A 25,634-nucleotide genomic window follows, 5' to 3' on the forward strand; every position below is an offset into this window, starting at 1 on the left:
CAAACCCTCTGGTTTGGTGTTTCCTACTCCTGTTCCCTCTGTTCTCACTGGGGGAGACCACAGAGCCAGGATTAAGGTGAGAGCCAGGATTACAGCTCAGGAGTTCCCACCTCCTAGCCTTGTGCTCACACCACCTCGCCACACTGTCTCATGGATGAGATGAATCTTCTCTGTGGGAGAGTCTGCAAGATCAAGGGAGTCAATGAAATGTCACTCACTGAGAGCTGGTGTTTCATGTTCCAGCTCAGCTGGGAAATCTCAGTGCATGAAATTTTCCTTATTCCTAAAACTAGTCAGAGACTGGGCTGTGTGTGAGGGGAGCACATCCATAGGGTAGGCAGGGGGCTGGGCTGCGAGGAGGCCAGATGTGGGGTGGGCAGGAGACGGACTCTGCCAGGCTGTGAGGGGACACAGCTCTGCAATGGGCATGTCTGTTACCTGGAGGAGCAAGACTCTGAGGGCACGCTCTGCTGTCCCTCGTACTGCTGCACCAGTGCTCGGACACTCCAGTAGGGATTCTCAATCTCTTCGTCAACGCTGCTGTTTCTGAAGATAAAAATGACATAATGAATAACAGCCTCACAGGGCAGGGGCAGAAATCCTTGGGGTTTTTTTGGTTTTTTTTTTAATTTATTGTCTGAACCTAATGATAGACATTCTTGGTGGAGGGGAAGGGGAGAACGGGGGCTAATGAAATAAAGGGAAGGAGGTGGAGGCAGCAATCCTCTGGACCTCTTACGGATGAGAAAATCTAATTTCTGATCTAGAAAGTGTGAGACAGGAAACCCTTTCTCATCTACCTGTGATATGGCAGGGGAGGGGAACAATGTGTTACCTGTTAAATGCCTCCAAACTCCTATGAGTAGCAGCAGAGCTTTGGAGAGGAAGGGAAGGAGGGAGTGGGGGAAAGGCTAGCTTCTGCTAATACTACAAGGGCTGGCCATCCTAAAGAGGAACACTTGCCCATGTCCTTCGGAAGAATAATAAAACGCCAAACCCTATCGCATTGTAGGACACAGCAGCTGATAAACAGCACTCAGCAACACTACAACAATTTCCACTGCTTGGCATAATACGAGAAGGCAAGAGGAGTTTAGGGAGGCATCATGGAATTGGACACCAGGGTTAGCACCCTGACTCTTACAAAAAGTGCACCCAGGATCTCGAAATTCCACAAACGGTCAGGGCGTTAGTTTTATGTCTCACGTGAAAGACAGCACCTCCAGAAGCCCCAGCACCTCCTTTGGCCATGCAGCGGCATTGTGCTCAGTACTGATGCAAAGGGAAGGATGTAATAGAGCTCTTAGGCTTTGTCCTCAGTGACACAAAGGTGTTTTGTTTTCTTTTAAAGCGAGGTAATAAATGTGTGCTAGTTATTGTGCTGTACAATCCTAGGTGAAGGCAAGGCGCAGTCGTGTATACTGCAAGGTGGCTCGGCGAGGTCAGCTCTACACCACCTGTCTGTGGCTGGCCTCCCCTGCTTTACCTTATGGTAAAACTACAGTGCCTTACCTCCACTGTTTTTACACGCACGTTAGTTATCCCATGGTAGAAACACACCTTCTTGCCAGTGAAGACATAGCCTTAAAGGTATCCCATCCAGGTGCTAACTCAGTCCTACTCTGGATTGTTTGTGAGCTCCAGTGAGATTACAGCAAAAGGTGGCCTGGGTTCAGGTCAACAAGCAATGTATGAATTCATAGCAGAGAGGCAGAGACCTCTTTATCTATCCTGTAGGGAGATGCCCCCTTTACCTGCCCCCCAAGGACTAAGACTTAGCACCAAGATTCACACTCATTCCAATGAGACTAGATGGGAGCACCCAGTACCTCTGTCTGTGCCGGAAAACATCACGTCCTGAGCGTGAGACATCCTGACGAACATCTGCCAGAGCGGCCACGGCACCCTGGGCCACTGCGGCCGCTGAATGAGGCCTGTGACTGGCTGATGATGCTGAAAGGCTCTTCCCCACCATGCTGGCTGGGCTTTGAATGACAGTTCTACTGGAGCCAGGTTTAAAATGAGCAGCTAAGGCAAGGATCAGCCTCATGATGGATTTCAGGTTCCCATCAACGATATCTGCAAAATGCAATCAAACCTCAGGGCAATGAGGCTCAGCAGGTTCTTGTCTGACCAACACTTGTGAATGTAATTAAACTCAACAGGAGCATTCCAAAAAAAAGGGACTGAACCATTAGGACTGAGTTATCATTCCAGTGCTCCATAGTATTTGTTTTGTATGAAGCAGCCTGAAGTAAAATCAGTGACTGCCACCTACAGGACAGAACTTTTACTGCTCTGGGCACATTTGGGACTTCTATGGGATTATTTTCAACAAAGAGTCCAGCCTATGTGTGACAGTGTTACTGAAGGATCACTACAAAGATGTCACAGTCATTGAAGATCACTGTACCAGTGATGGCTCCAACCGGCCCATGGAACTTGCATTAACATTTTTAATAGGAAAGAGGAGGGAGCTGAGCAAGAATGGATTTCTGCGACAACAACGTCTAGTAATCATTAACTAATCAATCCTCATCACCATGCACTTTCCCTCAGTGTACAAAACAGCCCAAATTTGATGACCTTCAGGGCTTACTCCAAAGACCATCCATCTTTGGGGGGGGGGTGTTTCAAAGCCATCCAAGGGATTTAGGCATGCAGTGGCCATTAAATCTAATGGGAACTGGGCATCCAAATCCCATAGGCAGCTTTGAAAATCCCAGACCCAGACTTCTGGGGAAGGACTGGATGCCTGAAGTCTGGTTAATTTTTACTTTTGTAGGGTGGGATGGGGCCAAAATAAACATTGTTAAAATAGATCATAAAGGTAATTAATCCATGTCACTCACAGAGACTCTGAGACAGAGAGGGGAAATGACTTGCCCAAAGTCACAGAGTGAGTCAGTGTCAGAGCTGTGATTAGAACTCAGGGGTTTCTGTGTCCCAGAGTCCTGTGCCCACACCTCACTCTGTGCAGTAACTTTGATACATTAATCCTGCCTCAATCTGGGGGGATGGACTAAATGACCTCTTGAGGTCCCTTCCAGCCCTACATTTCTCTGATCACTTCATAACATGTCCAACCTCAGAGCCCCTTACACAAAGCTCAACAAAGTCCTGTCACCGGGAACGGCGAAAGGAGACTAGAACAGGCCAGACATGGCATGTGACATTTTTTCTAGGAAAACCAGAAGGGATGCAGAGCACCAGCCCTGGGTTTCAATCTTTAGAGCTTACTCTGCTCTCATTTGTGCTCTACGAAACTCTGGATGCTCATGTTTTACTGACCTGCTACCAACCTAGATACAAGAAACTAAGAAAGCAAATTCAGATCACTGAGTTAAGTGGCCTGGAGATAGCTGCCTGGGCTGGGCCTAGTGTTATATTTGCTTACAGTATAGACAAGTTTTATCAGTATTAACAACAGCTTATAGAGTCAGTGAAATGGTGCGAACTGGCATGTAATGCCTCACTGAATGGGAAAAAACAGCACAGCTTCCAGGCTGCTGGTAGCCATGCTGCTGGCCTGGAGCACTTACTGTGTACTCTGAATACACAAAGGCTACCCAGCTGAGGCTTGTAACCCCAGGGCTGTGCTCCTCTCTTCCTGATAATAACATGAAAGGTCATGTGCGCCATGATTCCAGTTTGAATCATTTGGCACTGCACCTCACCCAGTGCCCCGGGAGGAGCAAACAGTACACTCAGCAACCAGCAAGAATAGGGGACTGTTTTCCTCCATCCATTTGCTGTCTGTGACTAAATGATGCCACAGTAAAGAGGCAGAAAGTGCATGTTTTTGCTCCTTGTGTCTCTTTCCCACCACATGTTCTGTTCTTCTTATGACAGGAAATGCTGGCAAACAGAGTTTGCAAAGCATGGGAAACTACCACTGATTTCCAGTGGTCTGGAATGGTCTTGTTCCCACCACAGACGGCAACAGCCCAATAACAATTTATTTATGTCCATTCACTTAAGGTTTCCAAGTCTGTGTTCTCAATTATACCATTTGTTTGGTCCTCTGACCATTCAGAGGAGAGGGGGCATTTCTTCTTCATCTTAATGCTATTATTTATTTCTTACCCTGGACTGCTCGCTTCTCCTGTTTGCTACTGTTACCAAAGCAACAAAGAATTTAGTGCCATTGAACCAAAAACTAAACATATTACTGGATTGTAGCAACAAGAGAAATTTCCGGCCTGGAAATAAATTATCTGTAGGGCACAAAACAACAAAGGATCCAGTTCTCACATAGATATCTAAGGATCATGGTGACACTGTCATCAGGGAGCACTTACCTTTCGCTGAAGTTTGGTGCATACGGATCTTTTTCGATGCCACGAACTGCAGGACTTTCTCTACATTTTCTCTCATTTCCTGCTGGCTGGTGGGACTGACTTGAATGCCATTCAGCTTCTCACCGGCTGGGAAAATCAAACAGCCTAATTATAGAGAGTAATGGACCTGCTTGGTGTGACTGGCACTGGAACAGTTACAGGTGTAGGATTCAGCAGCTGTTATGTTGGGAAGAGTAAGGGAGCCATATGTGTGACTTCTCCCTGCTCATGAGGTGTCTCATGGCAAAATAAACCCATAGCACTATCTGTGAAGGAGCTTTTTGTGGGTAATTCACTATTCCTTGTATTTTTGTGTCAGCACATGTCCCTTCTGTGCAGATACACTGCACTGCATGGTACAGTCTCAGCAAGGGACAGCATCAGCTTCTAGAACCATCTTTGCTCAGTCCTATTATTTCTTTCTTGTAAATATTTGTGTCTTCACAAAGAGATTAACACCGACAGACAGGAATCCCATCCATTAACACATACAAGTAAACTCCAGGCAGGGCTGTCAGCGTTAGGCAGAGATACAGAACTGCGGGACTCCGGTCACACATACATACACAAATGAAGTTAAGAAGCCACATACTAGTCCCACCTTAGCCCGTACACCCCTCTGGGTCCCTAATGCCATTCATCAATATGGGAAATCCTTTCATGGCTCCCTTAAAACAGCTCAGCTCCTCTTGTGGCAGTTATCGTGGCCACACTCGCAGGTTTTGGCATGTGTCAGGTGACAAAGTGAATGCAGTTCTCGAAGGGCCTGGAACTTGGCCACTAGCCAAAGGTTAACAAGTGATACTGAGCTAACACATAAGGACTTCAGTGGAAGACCGGCTTTTATGACCCACAATTTTCCTCTCTCTTAAAATGACCACCCTGCTGGCCAGCCTCACACCGGTCCAAACATTCCGCTAGCAGGGCCTCACCAAGACGAGCTTCCTCCATGCAGTGCCCCACAGCCCCTACAGGAGCAATAGTGCCACTTGGTGTTACTGACCTACAAGTTCAATGAGAGTGGCCAGGATGACCCCATCTCGGAGATCCTGCCTCAGGTCCTGCACTGGCTTTATTGCTGGCTTCTTCTTCAGCTGGGAATTCACCCAGGCCATGTACGCCTGTAGTTGCTGCTGTAAACAGAAAAGAAAACAAAATTTTGCAAGTCACTGTTGTTTTAGGAAATAGTTGCACAATTCCCACCTTTCACTCAACCGTATGTTCAACAATGAAACAAATGGGTTTCATCCCACCTACATGACACCAGTTCACAAAACCAAACCAATGTTCTGTTTGGAGTAACTCGGTACAAGCCAGAACTGGAACAGCAGGAAGAATTGCAGGTCAGGACTGAGAGGCATCAGCGCAGCTGAGAAGGAAGCTTGCACCGAACCTGCCTGCAGTATATCTGGTTCAAAGCAACCACTGCCAGTCCCTCACTTTTATTCCCAGCATTAATTCACTCATAAAATGTTAAAAACCCAAAATTACTTACTTTCAGATATTTAAAATATATATATATAGCTTAGTTAACAGTTAAAATAACCAGTGTAATTTTCAGTTAATTACACAAATTGTTAAGGAAATGACTGGATTTTATAAGGGCCAATTTCACTTTCCCTCTTGGGCCCAACTTTCGACAGCCTTGCACCTTGTATCATCATTTACATCACTGCAAGAGAGTGCAAACTGTGTGAAGAAAACTACCACTCTAACTGGGTAGTCTTTTACACTGTCTTTGCACAGGTGTAAGCGACAGCAGGCGGCGACAGATAATAAAGAAGCTGGTTCTCGATCTCCCTAAGTAGTAATCTGGTGTCAGGGGCTGACAGGCAAAAGCAGTCCCATGTGCATGTGTAAGGGATTCACCTTTTCATTCCTATACCTTACATGAGACTTTAGTGACTAGTAGAAGCCCTGGTGAAACTGGAATTCCTTTGGGACAAGGGCTTGTGCAGCACGTGGAGTGCAATCAGATTTATCCCTTATGGGATTACCTCCTTTTTCACTAAGCTTCCCATTATTCTGCAGCTGTGGCGGGTTTTAAGTCTCCATTCCACATTATCTCAGCAACATCAGTCATCATTTATGCTTCTACAGCCTGCCACAAAGTCACATTCTGTTCACAACATCGCTTGTAATTGTCCTGACAAGGGAAATCCAACTTTAAACACAACACAGCTCAGTCTGTCTGCTCAGAAAGGTGCCCAGACACTTGTGTTCAATTGGTTCTGCTCACTCAGCGGATAAGTGTGGAGCATGGTGTGAGAGGCACACTTGGGCGGTTGCTCAATTTGTTGTGAAAAACAAAAGTGGTAGCGCTGAGAGGGAAGTCTAGGCTTTGGGAGACACATGAGACTAATGCAGACTTGCTGGAGTGGATTTTGCCTCCCCTGCTTTGAGTCCAGTATAGTCACGGCTCTAACTCATTTAGTGTATATTAGTTCTGAAGGTGCCAGTAGGTGTCAATTTTGCCAATTTTGCTTCCACTGAATGGGAACACGAACCATGAAGCATAAATACAACAAGCATAGTCCTGGCTTCTCTCCCACTCACACAACAGGTACAAGAGGATGATCCCGCATTGGTTTTCAGGTCGATAATAATAACTGCCCATGATAAAGTGCAAGGAGAAGTTGAGTTCCTATGTGACCTAAGCTGGATAGAAGCACCTGGGCCCAAGAAAGGAGGGGCCTGGGACTTTACACCAGAATCCAGCCACACAACACAATTTAATTTCAAGGACAGACCAGAACTCAAACCTTCTATTACACAACGATTCAGTGAAGCTTTAATTTATTCAGGTAACTATCCGTGGAAGAGAGAGATGTTTATTTACAGAGCCAACTGTTACCCACTGAAACAGCTTTTACTCTTATGGAAAAGTCCTATACAATTCAATAAGGTTCCACAGAGATTGAACAGGGTTACATAGAAACTATTTCAAAACCCTATAAAATTAAAGAGAATGATCGCCTTTTTACACTTTTTTTATTAACCTTCCTATAGGAATCACATTAGGGGTATAATTCTCTACTATATTCTATAGGATGGTCCAAAATGCTATAGAAAGCCATATTCTACTAGATTCTGTGGGTCTTTTCCCTATAAGCAACTCCTTTTTCACACAAAGGAAATAAGTTATATAAAAATACAGCCTTATAATTAACAATTTAATACTTTCCCCTTTGTTTTCTCCCATTCTTTGCACACAAAATAAAAATCACTATTTTTGGGTAGGAATTTTTACTGGTATGCAGTAATTAGTATCGTTATTAGAAAATCTCTTCTAAAGTCCTGTAAATTTACACTTTAAATGATCCTCTCCAAAAAAAGACAACTTTCTGTGGCTGTGCAATAGTGATGTCGCTATTACAAAGGAAAGGATTTCACAGTAGTTACTGCTACAATACTGCAGACTTCCATTTAATTAGCATGTTTAGTATTTTTTTCCCATTCAGAGCATAAGATTTTCCTGGAGCAGTTCAGACTGTTGGTTTGTTCATCAATAGCTTATTATGTGTCCAGAAAACTCTACTAGCTAATTAGTTCAGTGCAGAACTCCAGAGATACTCTGATTTCTGCAAAGCTAAAATCCCAAGTGGCAGCCTCTTTATTTCTGGCAGCTGAGATGAACAGGTGACTGAATTTCCCAAGAAAAGAACAGACATGAAAGTTTAATGACCTAAATATTGTAGAGTGGTGTTAAATGCACTAAGGGACAAAACCACCAGCCCTTTATTCCAGACAGAGAACTCCACGTGTCCATATTCCAGTAAATGAAAAAAGGAGAGCAAATTTTGTGAGGATGTATTCTGCAAATGGAAACAAGCATTTCTACACAGCAGATTTCATCCTTCAGGACAAAAGAAACACTTCCTGCACCGTGTCTATCAATGAGATCAGATCCCACTTCTGTATTTGTCTCCATTCAATTCTTGAAGGTACAAAGAGTTACACTTGTTCCAAAATCGGAAACAGGTCATGAAATTCACTGCACAATTTTGACATTCTCTCTGCATTCTTCTGTACCCAAACATCTGAAAAACGGTTTGGGGATAATTTGGAGTCTCTTTGTCTGTCTAAGGTTCCTCCAGGAGTTAACTGCTCAGGAATTTGTTTGGTAAGCTTCTGTTAGCATCATGCATCAATTGACAATCACACAAAAATAATTTTCTCTGGAGAATAATTCTATCCATAACGCTACACTACTAATTTTAATTAGCAGAAAAGACATTTTCAATCTGATAATTATTTTATTAATTTTAGATAAATCACATATTATATATAACAACTAGCCAAATTTTTCAAACAAGGACTCTGATTGTGCACCTCAGTTCTAATAGACCCAGCTTGAGAGATATTGGGCCTGATTTTCAGTGGTGCTGAAAATCACCAACAGATCCCATTAAATTCCAATGGAATGGTGGGTGCTTAGCACTTTTGAAAATCAGACCCAAGCATGTTAGGCACTGTAAAAATAAGTTACCCCAAATCTGTGGCTACTTTTGAAAATATTAGTGTCCAGTTTGTAAAGTGATGACAGGCAGATTTCTCACAATGTGATACAGGTATGTACGAGGTATGAAATGATACTCAATATAAAAAATGTCTGTACTTATTGGAAAGACAATGTGTGCTTTATAATTCTTCCCACAGATGTAATACTTCCTCCTTCTGATTATTTATAGAACTCAACCTATCTGGGAATGTAACTAGTCATATTTCCTTGTTCCTTCTTCCAGTCCATATTTTCCCCTACTTGTTTTCGGTCTGTATGGAAATTCCTGCAAAAGACTGAAAAGTTTCATCTTTGGATAATTAGCCAAGATTAGTAACAATATTTGAAGTCTGGATCCAGCCGTGGGCAATAAAAAAGGAAAGCTGGAGTCTGTAGTCTGTCCCTTTTCCCAGCCTCTCTCTCTCTCTCTCTCTCCCTAGGGAATATTTTTCCATAGTGCTAATTATGAGTTTTCATCTGTGCAAAGGCTATTTAAGGTCTAAAAATTACCCACTATTCTTTTACTCTGGAGAATCACAATCACCCAACAGACCTCACTAGCATAGTAGGCATAGCAGCCTCATTAAGCCAATGCTGTCAAAATTACCCGTATTACATTTAGCTTCTTTAAATTAATATCAACCGAGTTAGGGTGTTCTCTCTTCTGCTTCAGTCTTTTGCTTGCTGAACAGCATCCAGGGCTCCCCTCTCTTACCCTTCCTTCTTCCATTACTCAAGAGCTGCTGTCTCTGCAACACTGGTTGTCAGTCCTTGACCAGCATTTCTCAGGCACTTACGCTGCTGACTCTGGACAAGATTTTGAACCTAAATACAACTTCTTTAAATTGCTCTGGTGGCATGAAGGAGCCACAGTAGCCCAGAGGAATTCTCAAAGTGCAGGAGCAGTGTAGGACCAACGTACATTCTACTCCACAGTGTCCTCCTGCAGTCCCAGTATGGAGGCATGTTGGGCATGGGATGGGGAGTGGCCAAAGTATTCTGCGCTGCCTCTGGGGCTGCTCGAATTTACAATGGGGCCCCACTGGCCCCCAAAGCTGCTCAGAATCCAGGCGGCACAAGGTGGTATTAAACCATCTTTCCACCCCACTCCTCCTAGACTTCACTTTCTGATAGACCACAAATCTGAGTGAGAAGAACTGATGAGCCTGAAAGAGGAGTGATTGATGCAGCAAAAGGCAGCCATGCCTGGTGGGGGAGAGAGAGAGAAGATGGAAAGAATAGAGCAGTCATTATCTTTTCCCTCATCCCCCCTTCCCCATACCTTGTGATTGTTACATCCACCTGTGGTGTCTTGTCTTTATTAGACAGTAAGAATTCTGGGACAGGGATCATCTTTTACTCTGTATTTGTGCAGTGCCTAACACAATGGGAGCCTGATCCTGACCATGGCCCTGTATGTGCTACTTCAATACTAGTAAATAATAACAAGGTGTCCTAAGCATGGGAGCAGAACAGACAGAGGGAGGAGCCCAGGCCAGGGACACGGAAAAAAGCTCCAGGTCTGGTAGAGGAGGCAGAAAGAGGGGCCCCAGGCCTGGACTGGGGAAGCCCATATGCTTCCCTGCCCGCTCAGGTCCATAGCCCTGGCAGCTGCTCAGACCCTAACCTATTCTAATGTTGAACCTTTGCTCTTTGAGTGGAAGAGGAAGCTCCCACAGGGTCTATTACACTGGCTCCTGTGACACCATTACCCTGCTGGCTCCTGCCAACTACAGATGCTTCCAAACAGCACAGGATTTAACAAATCCCTGGAGCTTCCCCTTGCTGTCTTATAATCAGGTCTGGCTCATGGCTGCATCCCAGGCTGTTCTGAGAGGTAACAGCTATTGATCTAGCCACCCCAGCCTCCTTCTTTTCCTGAAGAACTCACCCTTGAACTAGTTACACCACTACCCCGATATAACGCTGTCCTCGGGAGCCAAAAAACCTTACCGCGTTATAGGTGTTATATCGAACTTGCTTTGATCCACCGGAGTGTGCAGCCCCGCCCCCCTGGAGCGCTGCTTTACCGCGTTATATCCGAATTCGTGTTATATCAGGTCACGTTATATCGGGGTAGAGGTGTACTGCTCAATAGCTTGCCCAACCTCTGTCACTAACAGGCTGTTTAATCTGAGTTTTGGTCCAGCCATATCCTGGGCTCTGTGGGGCAGGAATAGGTTCTGGTCCCACACCTCAATCTGAATTTCTCTCAGAAGTGAGAATTTCTTTTAGGAATAACATATCATCCTCAGCCCAAAGCTTTACTATACAGAGCACAGATTATTAGGATTGCAAAGGGGTTAAGATTAATCCTATTTAAATTAACCCGGCTTTGTGTTCCAAAAGCGGGCCTGCTTTACCTGAGCTCTGTGAATGGGAAAGTAACTGCCTTACCTGGAGTTACCTGGGGCCAAGATTGCTGAAGTTCCCAGGCAGCTTTTTTCTCTTATATTCAGATCACTGTGGATGTCCCTAAAAGATCTTTAAGGACAGGGCCAGAGTTTGAAGGAACGGACCCTGGGGCCATCTGCTGTTGTGAACACATGTAGCTCCTTCTGCGGGTGAATCACAGCTGGGAATTCTCAAAGTTCTCCACTGAGCACAGCACTGATAGGGGCAGGATCATAACTGTACAATATTTCTAGGTGTGCATTTTTGCTATTTTAATTACCAAGTACCCAGGATTGAGGAGGTGGCTCACACCCAACTGATGATGGGACAGCTTTTGCAGAGCTCAGGACTACTCACCCCAGGAACTATTTTGCTTCCAGTAACAGGGAGCTATAACAATTTTTCAGTGCAGAAAATACGCCTTCAGGGTGAGCGCCTCTTCTCAGGCATTGGAGGCACTTACAGTTAATTAGTATTATCTAATACTTATGTTGCAGTAGAGTCTGAAGAGTGCAGTCAAGATTGGGGCTCCATTGTGCTAGGCACTGTACAAACACACAGGAAGACAATATAATTTATAAGTAAGGAGACAAGTGACATACAAAGGGTGAGGGGAGAGGAATGCAATAGGATATATATAATTGTATGAATATTTGCTTTTTTCTTTATAAATAGATGAAGTAAGAGTCAACTATCCCCATCTGCCCCTCAAGCTGTCATTAACTGGCTGATATATTTTGGGAAAGTCACAGCAGAAGTATGTCTCGAGGAGAGAGCTGACAGTAGAGCAGCCTTACAGACTGGTTCAGGGAGGGTCTTCCGAGTGTAAGTAGCAGTGTGGATGAAGGTGCAGAGACTGTTTTATGAGAAGCTGATAAAGAGGTAGATGAGGCTGGCACTGCTGGCAGAGCGGAGATGGCAGGGTTGACATGGTAGAACTCACGGGCAAACAAGCAGGAAGGAGTAGAGCTGGGAAGGATCTTGAAAGTGAGGACCAGAAATGTGAACTTGATGCAGTGAAGCAGGAGGAGCTCCAAGAAGGATTCAAAGAGAGGAGTGACAAGATCAGAGAGACAAGCAAGGAGAATGATATTTGTATCTTCACTCTCAGTAGACTGTGGGGATGGAGGATAGTGTGTGCGCTAAGGAAGCAGGAGACAGAAGGTAGCAGTAATCAAGGTGGGAGATGAAGAGGACTTGGACAAGCATTTCAGCTGTCTAGATAAAGAGAAAGAGCTGGATCATAGACATATTATCAAGGAAGAAGCAGCAAGATTTGGATATGGGCTAGATGTGCAGGGGAAGAGAGCGCAAGAAGTCAGAGATGATATCCAGATGATACTGTTTGTCACCAGTGACAAATAAGGAGAGGAAGGTAAAGAGTAGATAAGCTACAAAAGATTGGTGGGAATAGCTAAGGCATGTGAGGGAAAACTCACAACAGATGTGTTGTTTACTTCCTTTCTGGACTTCAAACTTATGCCTCATTACATGCCAAAGGCAAGTGGCTCTCTCAAAAACCACATGCCCCATCATTTGTTAATATTTACATAACACAGTTTAGATATATATGAGTGTGTCAGCTTGTGGAGTCAAGACTCCTGGGTTCTATTCCTTGTTACGGAAATGATGTGTGACTTTGCGCATGTCACTTACTCTCTGTCCATTTTGTTTTCCCTGTCTGTAAAAGAGGGATATTAATCCTCACCTGGCTAAAATGTGTCGAAATCCTGGAAAGGAGGGTGTCATAGAAGGGGAAAGTACTACTGGAGTTGTTATAGTAAAAGTTAATATGTAATTCTGTACTAAAAGATTGCAGATAATATGGAGATTGGTGCTAGAGCAGCAGCTCACAGCTTTCCCTCTACACAAGGACCAGAGAGACAGTGAGGGCAAGAGAAGCCAAGAGCTCTCGGCCTGCAGTCCACCCACCACCATCTCTTCCCAATGTCACCATGAGTCAGCCTGCAGGTGGAAAGAAGGAAAGCATAACAGCATCAGCAGCATTAATATTCCCCTTCTGCTTCTCCCATCTCTGTCTCAAAATGAAGTACATAAGTTATATAGGGCTTGTTGTGAATTAGGATTGTACTTAGCACTTAACTGGCTGGTTTGCCCCTTTCCCCAGATGAGAGAGAAGAGAAATAACTAGCACTTCTAGCGTGACATCTCACATGAGCCTTAGTTGCGTTTTTGAGGATGTGTCAACTACTTTAAAGCGGGATGGAAACTTAGCTCCCGAATCTGTCGAGAGTGTGACCCTGGCGCTTCAGAGTATAGACTATGTCCATGACAGTCACGGTCTTTCACTTGGCATGTTCAGTGTAAGTGACGGTATCACGGATGACGTTCTCTAACAACACTTTCAGCACTCCTTGGGTTTCTTCATAAATCAATCCGGAAATACGCTCTACACCACCACGGTGCGCCAAACGACAAATAGCCGGCGTCGTGATACTTTGAATGTTATCACGGAGCACCTTGCAATGGCACATAGCATCCCCCATTCCCAAACCCTCACCACCTTTGCTGCAATCAGACATGATGCTACAACCTTCGAAACTTCCTGCTTAGAAAACCAGAATAAATTCTAGGCATTCTCATCAGCCCAGTGTAACTTACCATTTGCCACTTAGGGCTCTATTCCCTCTCCTTTCTAGCACAGTATCAGTGGGGAGTCAGCCATGTCTGCCTGGCAGTAAACAAAACATCATGTTTTAAAGGCAGGTTACTGTGCCTTCGTGTACTAGTCTGCCCTTTATTTTATCCCTTTTTAGAGTCCCACTTGCATGGGACAGTGTGGGGATAACTGCCTTGAAACTTTCAAAACTCTCAGAGGTTTGGGGGCTGCTTGTTTTGAAATTCATCCAGCCTCTTCTGCTTTCAGTAGGCAGCATAGTTGATATAACAGATCCCTGACTTTTCTTGGGTTCTGAACTTCTTGCTACCTCTTCCCCATGGACTCTCACTGCCATCTTCATCTGCTTCAGGGAAGAGGCACTTCTCCCTTATTTCCAAATTTATCTGGTGACAGAAAAGGTCTCAAGAGTCTGAATCTCTCCCCATGGCTGGGCTTGGGGGTTCAATCTAGGATGGTAACAGGTCTCTCAGTCTTTCCTCTGCTTTTCCTTTACATCTTTTGAACACTGCTCACAGAACAAGTCTAGTGAGATCAGTAAGAAGCTTTCTGCGCCCACTGCCCTCATGCTGTGGGGCTGGTTTCAGTATTAAAGGCATTCAGTATCCTGGATGTTCAGAGCACTGAGCCAAGTGTCTGCAGCAATGAAGCTCAAAGACCGGCCTAATTGCATCAGGACGTAATGTGTTTAAGGCCTTGCATGGTTTCTAAACTCTCGGACATTATCTTAATTAGATGATCTCTGTAATCTCCCATGTTCTTCCACTTTGAGTTTCTGTTGGTTTTGTTTTGACTAGGTCTTTGTAGAAGCAGAGAATAAAACCCCATAAACAAATAGAGCGATGTTACCCTCCAGACCAGCATAAAATGATTCATCCAGGAAAGAGATGCCTGGGTCTGATTCAGGCTCCCAAATACACAGGAGCAGCCTGGATCTGGCCTCCCTGTAATGAAACCCAGGACTGTGGCCCTGAGTGAGTCCAGAATGTCTATGTTGGGTTATATTACAGCCACGGCTGCTCATTCATAAAACGTTCACTTCAAAGCCTGACATTCAATTTCTTTCAAAACAACGTTTGGGCCAGTGTAAATTCTTTCTTATTCAGTATGAGGCCTGTCCCAAGCACACAGAATTCCTCAGTCATGGCTGCACTGTCTGGAAAGGAGGCAGCAGTGCAATTTTGCATAGACAAGGAGGCAGAGATAGTACATGAGCTGTAAAAGACAAAGGTGCATCAAAATTCTTGACATAGCATCCAGGGAGGTGGTGAATCAGATCAGAATAAAAAAGAACTACCTGAACCTTCACCCATATTCGGAATTGAACGTGGGCATTTTTTAAATTCTGGAGTGTTTGGAGAAGTGCTTTTCACTGACTTGCTGAGATATGGAGAGAAATATCATCCGGGGGTTCTGCTGGAATTCTAGCCAGGACTGGAAAAACTGTTCTCCATGTGATTTCTAGCCCAGTTTTGAAGACCCAAAAGGTTCAAACCACTGGGAGAAGCGACCTAGCCAACCCCATATACCTCACTATTTCCAGAGTGTGATGGTAATAGCTTCCCAATAGGGGTGCTATAGAATGAGTATGTCTAGGAACTTACAGAACTCTACTTTCAGGAATGACTTGACGAGAGAAAACAATACATGTGGAGGAAGGAATAAAGCCTGAATGCTGACCTAGCATTGGCTCATTCCCTTTTTATGCTTGAACACTGGGCATACTCAACAGGATTTTCATGCCTGCCTTCTAGTTTTTATGGTCTTCAGCTAAATTGTTACTTCAGATCAGTAAATTAATCTCAAACAATGGTCCCCAGTTTAATTAGATGGATTTAAAAAAAAATAGAAGCACTGGGTCCACTTCTGCTCTCCTTTATACCATGTAGCCCCTCTGAAATTATTGGGGGTGTGTGGCCATGACCAACAGCAGAATTCACCCCAAAGACTTTAGACTGGCTGTGCCCAAAGCTGTAGAAAGCCATTGACCAGGTCTCTCAAACTGTTGAAGGAATATTCCAGTCTGCTCTGTGTGGTCAGGATGTGTGTAATTGACTAAGCAGAGTTCTAAACCCAGCTGTCTAAACTCACCTTTCTAAATACAGATCTCACACAGTAACATCTCTAACCCTCCATTAAAAACTCCTAGTTTGGCAGAACAGTATGTCTGGCTCCAAGTACAGAGGAGCTGGAATCTTTACTTCTGAAATCACTTGCTCAAGTCCTGGCAGTAATGGTTGAGTGGGAATGACAGCCACCATCGGAATCCCAGCTAGGCTGCCATTTGCTCCAGGGAGGGGACTAAGTTACTGGCCTGTGAAGACTGTTTGGTCTACGAGGGAGCAGCTTGTTGGCAGAGCTTCAAATGCCAACTCAAGCTCTAAGAGGTATGTGAAGGACGAGGTGATGGGCTAAAAGTGCATTTCACACATTAGCCAAAAGAAGACAAGGGCAAGAATTTCCAGAGCTCCCAACCACCCAACATAGCATTTGTCTATGACAATTTCTCTCGGAGATTTCCCCATTTCCCCCTTTCTTTCAGCCACAACCAAGGTCCCTCTGAATAATGGGAATCTTGGGTTTCCAAGTGGGGTATCCCCGTATTTCCCGCAAGAAAATCAGACTCCATCCAATAGAAGGGGCAGAGCCCATTCCAGAGTTGTTGCCCATTCCAGGTCCAACCCCCGTGTGGCAGCGTATAATACCCAAAGGCACCGGCTAATAATCCTCTTCATTCAGCCTCCAGAGCTCTGAGAATTAACCATTGGAGTCTCTCAGGTTTTGACCAGAAAATCATGACTGAAATGTAATTTTAACACCTTCTGTCACTCAAGAGCTGTTTATGTCCACACTGACTTATTAGTGATGCTGCAAACTCCACACTCTCTCTTCTGTCCATGCAGACTCAGGCCTTAGCAGTCCTGGGTACAGCCCAGGGAGCCAGCGAGTCTGAGACTGTTGGCAAATTTTCAAATACGTTATTTTCAGAAATACCATTTCTGGAGCCAAAGAAGAGTAATTGGGAATTACAGACCCTATTTTTGTTATGGTAAAGTCAGGCCCAGATTAATCAATGAGCACTCAGTGCACATGCACAGGGCCCCTATCTCAGGGGGCCCCCTGACCACCCAGAAACAAAAACAGAACTGAGTGGCGCAGCTACTCACACAAATTTGGCCCAGCTGCTCTTCCGTCTTGATGGGGCTATATGAGTACAGGTTGGGCAGGGGAAGTGAGCACAGCAGGGTGGCCAGGAACAGGAGAAGCCACCCTAAACCAGGACAGAAGCAGAGCGCTGAGCCAGGGGGATGCTGGTGAGTGCCCAGGAAGATCCCGGGGGCAGTGGGTAAGGAGCTGGAAGTGAATTGCTGGTGGGCTATGTGGATGAGGGTGGAGAGTAGAGGGGTTGTGGATGAATGGGGGTTGTTGGGGTCCAGGATGCTGAGGTCTGTGAACAGTGGGGCTGCAATGAGTGGGATGTATGTCTACTAGACTATCAGGATAAGTGAGGGCTTGGAGAGGGTTGTTGGGGTATATCTGGGATGGGGGCCATTCAGGGGTCTGTGTGTGGGGTGGGAGGGACAAGGCATTTGAGGGTCTGTGTATGGGGTGGTGAAAGAGTGGCATTCTGGGATGGGATAGGTAAGGGAGGGGTGCTTTAATAAAGGAGGGGAAGCCCCCAATTTCCATAGTGCACAGGGTGCCAAAATTCTTTAATCTGGACCTGAGTACAGTGTGAAACCCCAAACATTGTGGGCCCAATTCTTGGCTCAGCTGTGTGGCCCCTTTATACCACTCTAGAAGCATAAAGGGCTGTACAGCCGTGGCACTGACCTCCAGGGAATACCCCTCCAATATGTGTATGGGGCCCCACTTGGCACAGAGCTGGTAGAATAGCTCTGCGCCAACCGTCCCCTCACAAGCCTCGGGGCAGGGGCCTGCCAGAGAAAGGAGGTGCAGGGTGACTGAAATGCAGTACCCTCTGGGGCCATGGGCACTCAAGAGGAAGTTAGAGTCCTGAGGCTGCTGTAATGTACACAATGGCTAGGTAGGCCGCACCACAACTTGTTTTACACACACACACACACACACACACACACACACACACACACACACACACACACACACACACACACACACACACACACACACACACACACACACACACACACACACACACACACACTTTTCTACATTTAGGCCAAGAAATGAGAAAGAGAGAATCGGGAGCACAATAAATCTGAGAACGAATCCATTTCAGCCCCTCTCCTCAACGTGTTTCCTGCACTCTGGGCTGTTGCCGCTATAGGGATAATGACACCTTGAGCTGAGAGTACACAGTGCTAGCGCTTAGCAACAGGTTCTGTACGTTTAAAAATAGCTGGAACATTTCCCTTATATTTCAGTCTGCTACCAAGCAGAGATGAAGTGGCTCACAGCCAGGAGAGGGGGCTGTCAAATCACAATTTAACCACTTTGGCACCACTGTGCATCAAATGAAATCGGGCCTCGCCCAAAGCCCCAGCTACCTACCTCAGTTCTGATTCTTTAGGAGACTGGGAGCTAATACTTAAAACTGTCATTAGATGTGCTGCTGGATGCGCCATCTTCCCCCTGAGATATAAAACTGAAATCTTGAACATTTGTCATCATTTATTACAACCCATTTTTTGCAAGAATTGGGTTTTAATGCCCGTGTCCTGAACAATTTCTACCTCAAGTATTCATATTCTGCCTCCCTTTATTCCCCCCCCCAGTTTTAATTCTTCACTTCCTATTCTAAACTCTTGCACAGCCATGTTCTAAATAGCTGTCCTGTTCCACCCTAGAGATGATTGCATTTCAGTGCTGGGTGAAGTGATTCTTGCATGTGCATATGTGTGTGTATATATATATATACACACACACACATATATATATATATAAAGTGATGCACTTTGGGATCCATTTGGCAAAGGTGCTATAGATAAATAAAAACTTATATTTCTATTTATTATTTGTAAAGGGACTGCTAAGTGCACAAGAAACAAACTCCACTTACAGTACTGCCAGCTGGGAACAAGCTGCTTTATTCAACTACATAACAGAGTGTGGGGAAACAGGCACTAATTAACTAAGAAGTACGGGAGGAGTGGAGCATGGTTCCCATCCATAATACTCACTGTAACCCATTTAACTCCTTGACCACTTTTATTACAGTTTTTTAAAATCACACTTGACACAGAAGCCAGCACCACCACTCACACTCTACTGACCACAACTTCATTTCAGTTAGTTTGCTGCAATGTAATAACAACTCCCCTTAAATCTCCTCCGATGAAACCACGCCTAAGTGAGGAGACCGCAGAGAAGAATGATCTGTAATAAACATCTGAGTATCAATCATTGTTATCACTATAGACTAACAGGGTTTTTAAACTTTTGCAGGACACACGTGGGAGAAATGTCCCTGTGAATTCCTTTGTTTCCTTCAATGTAAGCAACCTCCATCTTCCTTTGGCTCTGCCCAAATGGTTGCCTCCCGAACATCTGGTAAAAGACCGTACCGACACATATGGTAGCTGTGATACCAGAATTCTCACTCTGTTCCTGCCTGCAGTGGGGTGTTTTTGTAAGTGGCACCTGATCCTGCTTTCCCCAACAGGGAACTTTGCATGTCACTTCCATAACACAATGGGCAGACCCTGTGATTATGCTATTTTCCTATGCACGTACCTTTAGCCCCTCAAACTGTTTCTAAAGGCCCTGCAAGTGCTGACTGCATCCTAGACAGGCAACTCTGTGCATTGATGCTATGCCTGAAATCTACAGTGGGCATCCATCTGGTTAAATACGTCTCAGCACTTTGGCAGGATATAATTACCTCTGAAGTCCAACAAGAAAGAAAGTCACTAAAAGGCAAGATGCCAGAGTTTTTTCATTTTAAATTGACTGCTGAACTCCCCACACAACACGTCATTCCCTTCCCAAGCTGTTGCCTCAAGAATAGTTTCTGGCACCTTGCAGAGGGTGTTTTAGTGCCACCGCCTCCTCTCCAGGCTGGTTTTTCAAAGCCTTTTTTCTTTAAATAAACATAATGTTTCCATTCAAGCCCACATGTAACAGGCTTTGCCCTTAACAGTCAGAGATCATCGAATGGTTGCTGCCAGTATCTTGGACTACGTAGATGCTTCTTTCACCCAGAATCTCAAGTGGTTCCACTGCACCAATTCAAACATATCAAAGACTTAGTTTAAAGTCTGTCAGATCAAATCTGGATGAAACATTATCCAACACTTCAAGGAAGAAAAGGAACATTGGCCCTTTATATTCAGGGTTAGACAGTGGCCAGCTCTGCATACGATGTAGGAGAAAGGGAGTCAGGAACCTTGTGTCCTTGGGAAAAGGCTGGGCACAATGTGGCTGAAGAGTGCTGTTGGTGATGCTGTGTCAAGACAAAAACATGTATCCTCCAAGGAGAGGAAGTAGCTAGGGAGGCAGCATGATCTAGTATACAGGACACTGGACTGGGAGTCAGGAGACCTAGATTGTACTCCTAGCCAGTGACTCACTGTAAACTTGGGCAAAGTGACTTCTCCTCTTTCTGCCTCAGTTTCCCATTTGTAAAGTAGGGATAACAATTTTTACCTTTCTCCATAAAGCACTTTAAGGTCTATGGAAATAACAATAACTACTTAACTGTTAATATTATTATTAATATATCCTGCAAAAGGATGGCAAAGCTGCTGCCGAGGAATCAATGCATAATCTAGCCCAAGATCATTGAGTGAGTCTGTCAGAGCTTGGAATAGAACCCTAACTGCTTGACTCCTAATCCTGTACCTTAACCACAAGGCATCTTTCCTCTCTTAATAGCCCTTCTGTCAAAGTGATAAGAAACCCTATTTGGCCAAGCACTGAGGGATCACAGTGCCTTGGTAGGAACAAAAGAATCTCTCAGTGTAAATCAACGTCTGGTAAACCCCAGCTGTGTTTTCTGATGCTTGGTACTTGTGGTACAGCAGAATTACCAAGCAGCAGCTGCCTGGCATCTCACAGACCAGATGGGCAAACTGGCAGGGCCATGTGGCATTATCAGTTCTTTCATGTCCCTGCCTTTCTTGATCTGAACAAGCTTTAAGCATCTTGAACCTGATTCTCCACTTACTTACAACAATGTAAAGCAGGAATTCCAAAGTCAATGGAGTTACACTAGAGTAAAACTGGTGTGAGACCAGAATCAAGCCCATTATGTGGAAAATATCAAAGCCTCTAAGGAGTCACATATAGCCTAGTCATTGGAATCCAGCCTCACTTGAGCCACTGCATATCAAGAGTTATGGTCCCATAGCAAGTATACAGGGATAGGAGTGACCCTAATAATCTGAGCTACTACAGGCAGGGAGACAGGAAAAAGTAAAAAAACAGCTCTCCATGGTGAATCTTATTAGCCAAAAACAATATTCATTACAAAGGGATACCTAGGGCAGATTTTTTTCTGCTAAGATCTTAACAGTTGAGAGAGAGATATCTATCATGGACCAAGAGGAACAGAAGAGCTGAGAGAACCACATTGGAGAAAGACTCTTCAATGCCAGAGAATTACTCTAACTTAAAAAAAATAGGCTCTTTCACTGGCACTTGGATCTCACGGAGATGGGTACTATTTAAGAACCTATGTATAAAAATAGATATAACAAACCCTGTTAATGCAATAAGACAGACTGTACATGCATAAAAGTCAGGCAGTTCCCATCACAGCAATCACTCAGCTAAAACCCTGCAGCGCAGGGACTATTATTATTTCCCACAACTAAGTGGCAATTCTGAGACTCTTTGCTGCTGTCAGGCAGTGGCACTCTGATTCAGACAAGATTCACACAGGGGTCCTGGAAGAGTCCTCAGTGTTTCATCCTCCAAGGAGGAGCCAGCCCTATGCAAAGACCATGTGTGTTCTTCAAACATAAGCCTGGAAGGAGCAAACAGCCACTTTAGGCAACACATTGCTCAGCCATCTACTGAGTCTGTCAAAGGAAATGATCCTCCTACTTCCAAAGGAAAGTATGGATGGGGGAATAATTGTTGAATTTCAGGAGCATTAACTGCTTGGAGCTGTCAGGGCCTTTTCTGACATGTTTACTGAAGCTCTGAATTCCCCATCAGTCTGAAACAACTGACAGAAGTCTGTGCTCGTGTCCTAAATAAGCTGCATTTCTTCAGTGAGAGAGGTGCTGAGTTGAGACCACATAGACTGCATCATCACAAAGTAGATCCTGTCCTCTAGGGTACTGTTATAACCTGCCGCTTACAGCCACCATGCATTCCCGTGTTGCCGTCCAGCTGCGGGTCTGAATTATTTAACAGCCTCAAAGCAGCAAAAACTGCCTTTACAAACAGCAGGGAAGCACCTTCACAGCAGAATATTCCATTAATGAAAAAGGAACAGGAGTTGTATGATGCCCATGGGAGAGCTTTCTGCATTTCAACATTAAACAAAACTCACTCTGCTTCAGATGTGTCCAGATGACATACTTGCAGCCTCTTTTGGCCTAGGGACTTTGAAAGGGAAGGAAAACAGCCCTGAACTGCAGTTTGAAGGGCCCCTCAGCAATCAGGGATTATGTTAGTCACTGAGACAGCACCTTCTGACAGGTGATCTGTGAAGCAGAACAGGCACCAACTGCAGAAAGGGCAATAATGGCACATTTAAATCCCTTCTCCTGGGTTAATGAGCCTGGTCCTTAGCCAGCAGGATGGATAGGGAGGGAAGGAAACAAAGGAATCTACCCAACTCAGTTTACAGGCTACATGCAAATTCCCATGTGCAAATTGACTCCTGCTTCAGCTGGAACCACACCTGCTCTGGAGGACTGCCTGTACAGGGGGTGCATCTGAGCCCTGTGCGTGCATCTGTATGCATACTAAGGAGTTGTGTGTTTGTGCGTACTGTATGTGCGTGTTCATCTTCCATGCACAGGTTTGGAAATGGAGCCCACATTCTGCAAGGTACATAATTCCAGGAAGCCACTGGTTCACGGGAGAGATGCACTACAAAGGGCACAACAGCAGTTAACCTGGTATGGTGGCTCCTTCAGTACCACAATTGGCCCATTGTGTGAAATCAGGTCCAAGACTTTTTAGCTTGGACCTGGTTTTATACTCCACCCCAATGCTGAGAAGTTTCTCACTCTACGCGCTCCTGACATCAGCATGCTGGGTTGGCATCCATCACCACGACTTTTGCCTACACATAAGGGCTGCACAGACATTGGGGGACACTGTTTCAAAGCTGTGGGAGGTCTATAAACAACCCTTTTAAAGCATAAGGAAGTACTGTGGAGAGAGTGTGTCAGAGCAGAGGATAAGGAATGGGGACTTTTAGTTCCATTCCCAGCTATACAACTGACATACTGTAAAATGGGGATAATGATACTGTCCCACTTTACTAACTTGCCTTTAGTTTTAACTTGGAGTGCATGGGCTAACCTCGTGCACTCAGCTGCCATGCAAGAGATTTAAGGGGGAATCCCAGTCTTGTTTCTCTGCTCCACGGCTAGACCAAAGTGGGAATATTGGAGTTGCTACTATTAAACTGGGAGAGGAAAGGGTTTCTGTTTTTTTCCCTCATGGCTACCAGGACAGCCCTTGGATGATACCAGACAGTTTGGGTGGAATGTGGGAGCAGATGTTGCAAAGTCTGATTTCTGCTCCCACATGGAGAACGCTTTTTTCATGGCCACCATTTTGGCTGACACCAGGAACTGAACAGGGCTCAAAGCAGGAGTCTCTACAGCTTAAGCTAAAGAACCCGGCTCGCTAGCTCAGAGCTATAACAGACTGACATCCTTTGTAATGGGCACAGAAGAGATAACACACACTCACCTGTGGATTATCCTAAAACTGCATGTGTTTGATATAGGGATGGACTTTTTGGTACAGGTCAGGCAGGAGGGCCTGGTACAAGGATGCTGTATTGAGGAGGGGGAAGAATATTTATACTGTTAAGCAGGAGGGATTTCAAAATCAGTAGAGTATTAAAAGAGATAAATGTGGCCTGCCATGAGGCTGAAGTCTCAGACCCTTCTTGTCCCCCCGTTTTCTGTCTGGCCTACCAAGCCCAGAGGGGACCTGTGTTTGTGGCTGAGGATGGTGACAAAGAAAAGTCATGTGATGATGGGGCTTGGAGTGGATGAAGAAGCAGTAACTACAAACAAAACAAGCCATACTATCTAGGAAGAAATAAAATGTAACAAGATTCCATCACTTCCGTGTGAAGAAGGAAACAGCAGGAAATCCTTAATTCCAGCACAACCCCCTATTCTCCTTCCTTCTCATCTTACAGACAGGAAACGCCTCCTTACTGTGGTGTATAGGGTGCAGCACACTTTGCCCACAGAACCAGCCCAGCAGGGGCTGTCCTGGCATTTTTTACTGGGGCCACACAGAGGCAAATGGCAACTAGACAAAGTTCATTTAAACTAACTTTCTGTGGATCCTAAAGAGGGGAGGTATAAAACTATCCACTTCCCGATGTAGTCTCAGGAGTTGTATCTCAGTGACTTCTTGGCAGGTCTCACCCAGTGATTCAAAACTCACCTGGCTCCCTGCGATCAAAACAAGGAACTTAGACGCACTTTAAAAAAGATAGTTTCCTCCCGTCCAAGCTGAGTTTCAATCCCTGGCTATTTAACCTACAAATCAGGATGAAAAACGAACCACACAGACCACAACATGCCACCCACTCTCAATAACTCTGCAAGCCCTTAAAACAGACTTACAGCCTTTTCCAACAGCAATTCAAATACAGAGACCTACAGAGCACAAGAGGAGCAGCCTCTTGACCTCACTGCACTTTATATTACGTTTTGATCCCAAAATGCTTCTGCAGCATTTTGCATAGAAACTACTAGCAGTTAATGACCCACAAACTCTTCTAAACTACTGCACATTTGCAGAATGCCAGCTGGGCTGCCCAGTATGCCCTTCTGTCACCAAGCATCTCTTTCTCCCTTTCCAAGATAATTTCTCTCTCCCAGTTTCTTATTTAGTTCTGCAAAGCACTGGGAGGGGCACAGCTTTATGAGAGATGCTATGTAACAGAAAGCTGTATTGCCCTGTAAGGGTCTGTATGAGACCTGGGACATGCATTTACCTCTGAGAAGCCCTCTTGCAGAATATCCAGTAAATTCCCCCTGGCCAAACAGGCAAGCATTCTTCACGAGCCACGTTCTCAGAGCACACAGTGCAGATCCTCCAGCTCAGGGCACGACCTCCTTCTCCTCCTCCTCCTCCTTTCAAAGACAAAGAGTTGGAGCTCATCGGGGACCTTATTCATAGTCTCATATGTGCAGCCCGTTACTGCAAACAGGATACTTGAGCCAAAGTCAAGGCTCGTACTGAGCATGCTCGTGAGGGAGCCACTGAGGGAGTAGCAGGCGAGATGTCACACGGTTCCTATAGAAACGACTCAGCTCACAGGATGCAGGCCCAGGAACCAGGGGGTGAACATCTGAAACCTATTTCCAGCCAGCGGCCCTGGGTTTCACACAGCGCCTGCTGGTACAAGAGACTTTCAAACCTACCAAACACAGCACGCCCTGTGCTGTGTGGGGGTGGGGAGAGTGTGCAGGGTAGAGGTTAGCAAATAGCAGATTCCTGGCTTACTTAAGAAAGAAAAGTTAGAGGAAAGGCTGGAACCGCTGCTAGCTGTAACTTTCATTGTTGCTGTGAAGCCATGGAGAAAAAGCAGAGCGCTCAGCAAACCCAGCTCCAGTACCTTGAC

At 45.1% G+C, this 25,634-nt stretch overlaps 1 protein-coding gene across 4 annotated transcripts in view; it reads right to left on the reverse strand.

Moving 5' to 3' along the window:
• The window catches only part of DIXDC1 (DIX domain containing 1), a 64,213-nt gene that overhangs the window by 29,206 nt on the left and 9,373 nt on the right, over window positions 1-25,634 (reverse strand). For 2 of the 4 annotated variants that reach the window (XM_039496367.1, XM_039496369.1), the window contains exons 3-7: window positions 25,005-25,143; window positions 5,344-5,473; window positions 4,302-4,427; window positions 1,830-2,079; window positions 439-546 (exon numbers count right to left, since the gene is read on the reverse strand). In XM_039496367.1, coding sequence (XP_039352301.1) covers window positions 439-546; window positions 1,830-2,079; window positions 4,302-4,427; window positions 5,344-5,473; window positions 25,005-25,064 — 674 coding nt within the window. In that variant the 5' untranslated portion in view covers window positions 25,065-25,143. Of the gene's footprint in view, window positions 1-434; window positions 547-1,829; window positions 2,080-4,301; window positions 4,428-5,343; window positions 5,474-25,004; window positions 25,144-25,634 lie in introns of those variants that run through there. The other 2 variants (XM_039496371.1, XM_039496368.1) reach the window with 2 other exon arrangements.

Source organism: Mauremys reevesii, linkage group 12 (genome assembly GCF_016161935.1).
Source record: "Mauremys reevesii isolate NIE-2019 linkage group 12, ASM1616193v1, whole genome shotgun sequence".
Classification (NCBI taxonomy): Eukaryota; Metazoa; Chordata; order Testudines; family Geoemydidae; genus Mauremys; species Mauremys reevesii.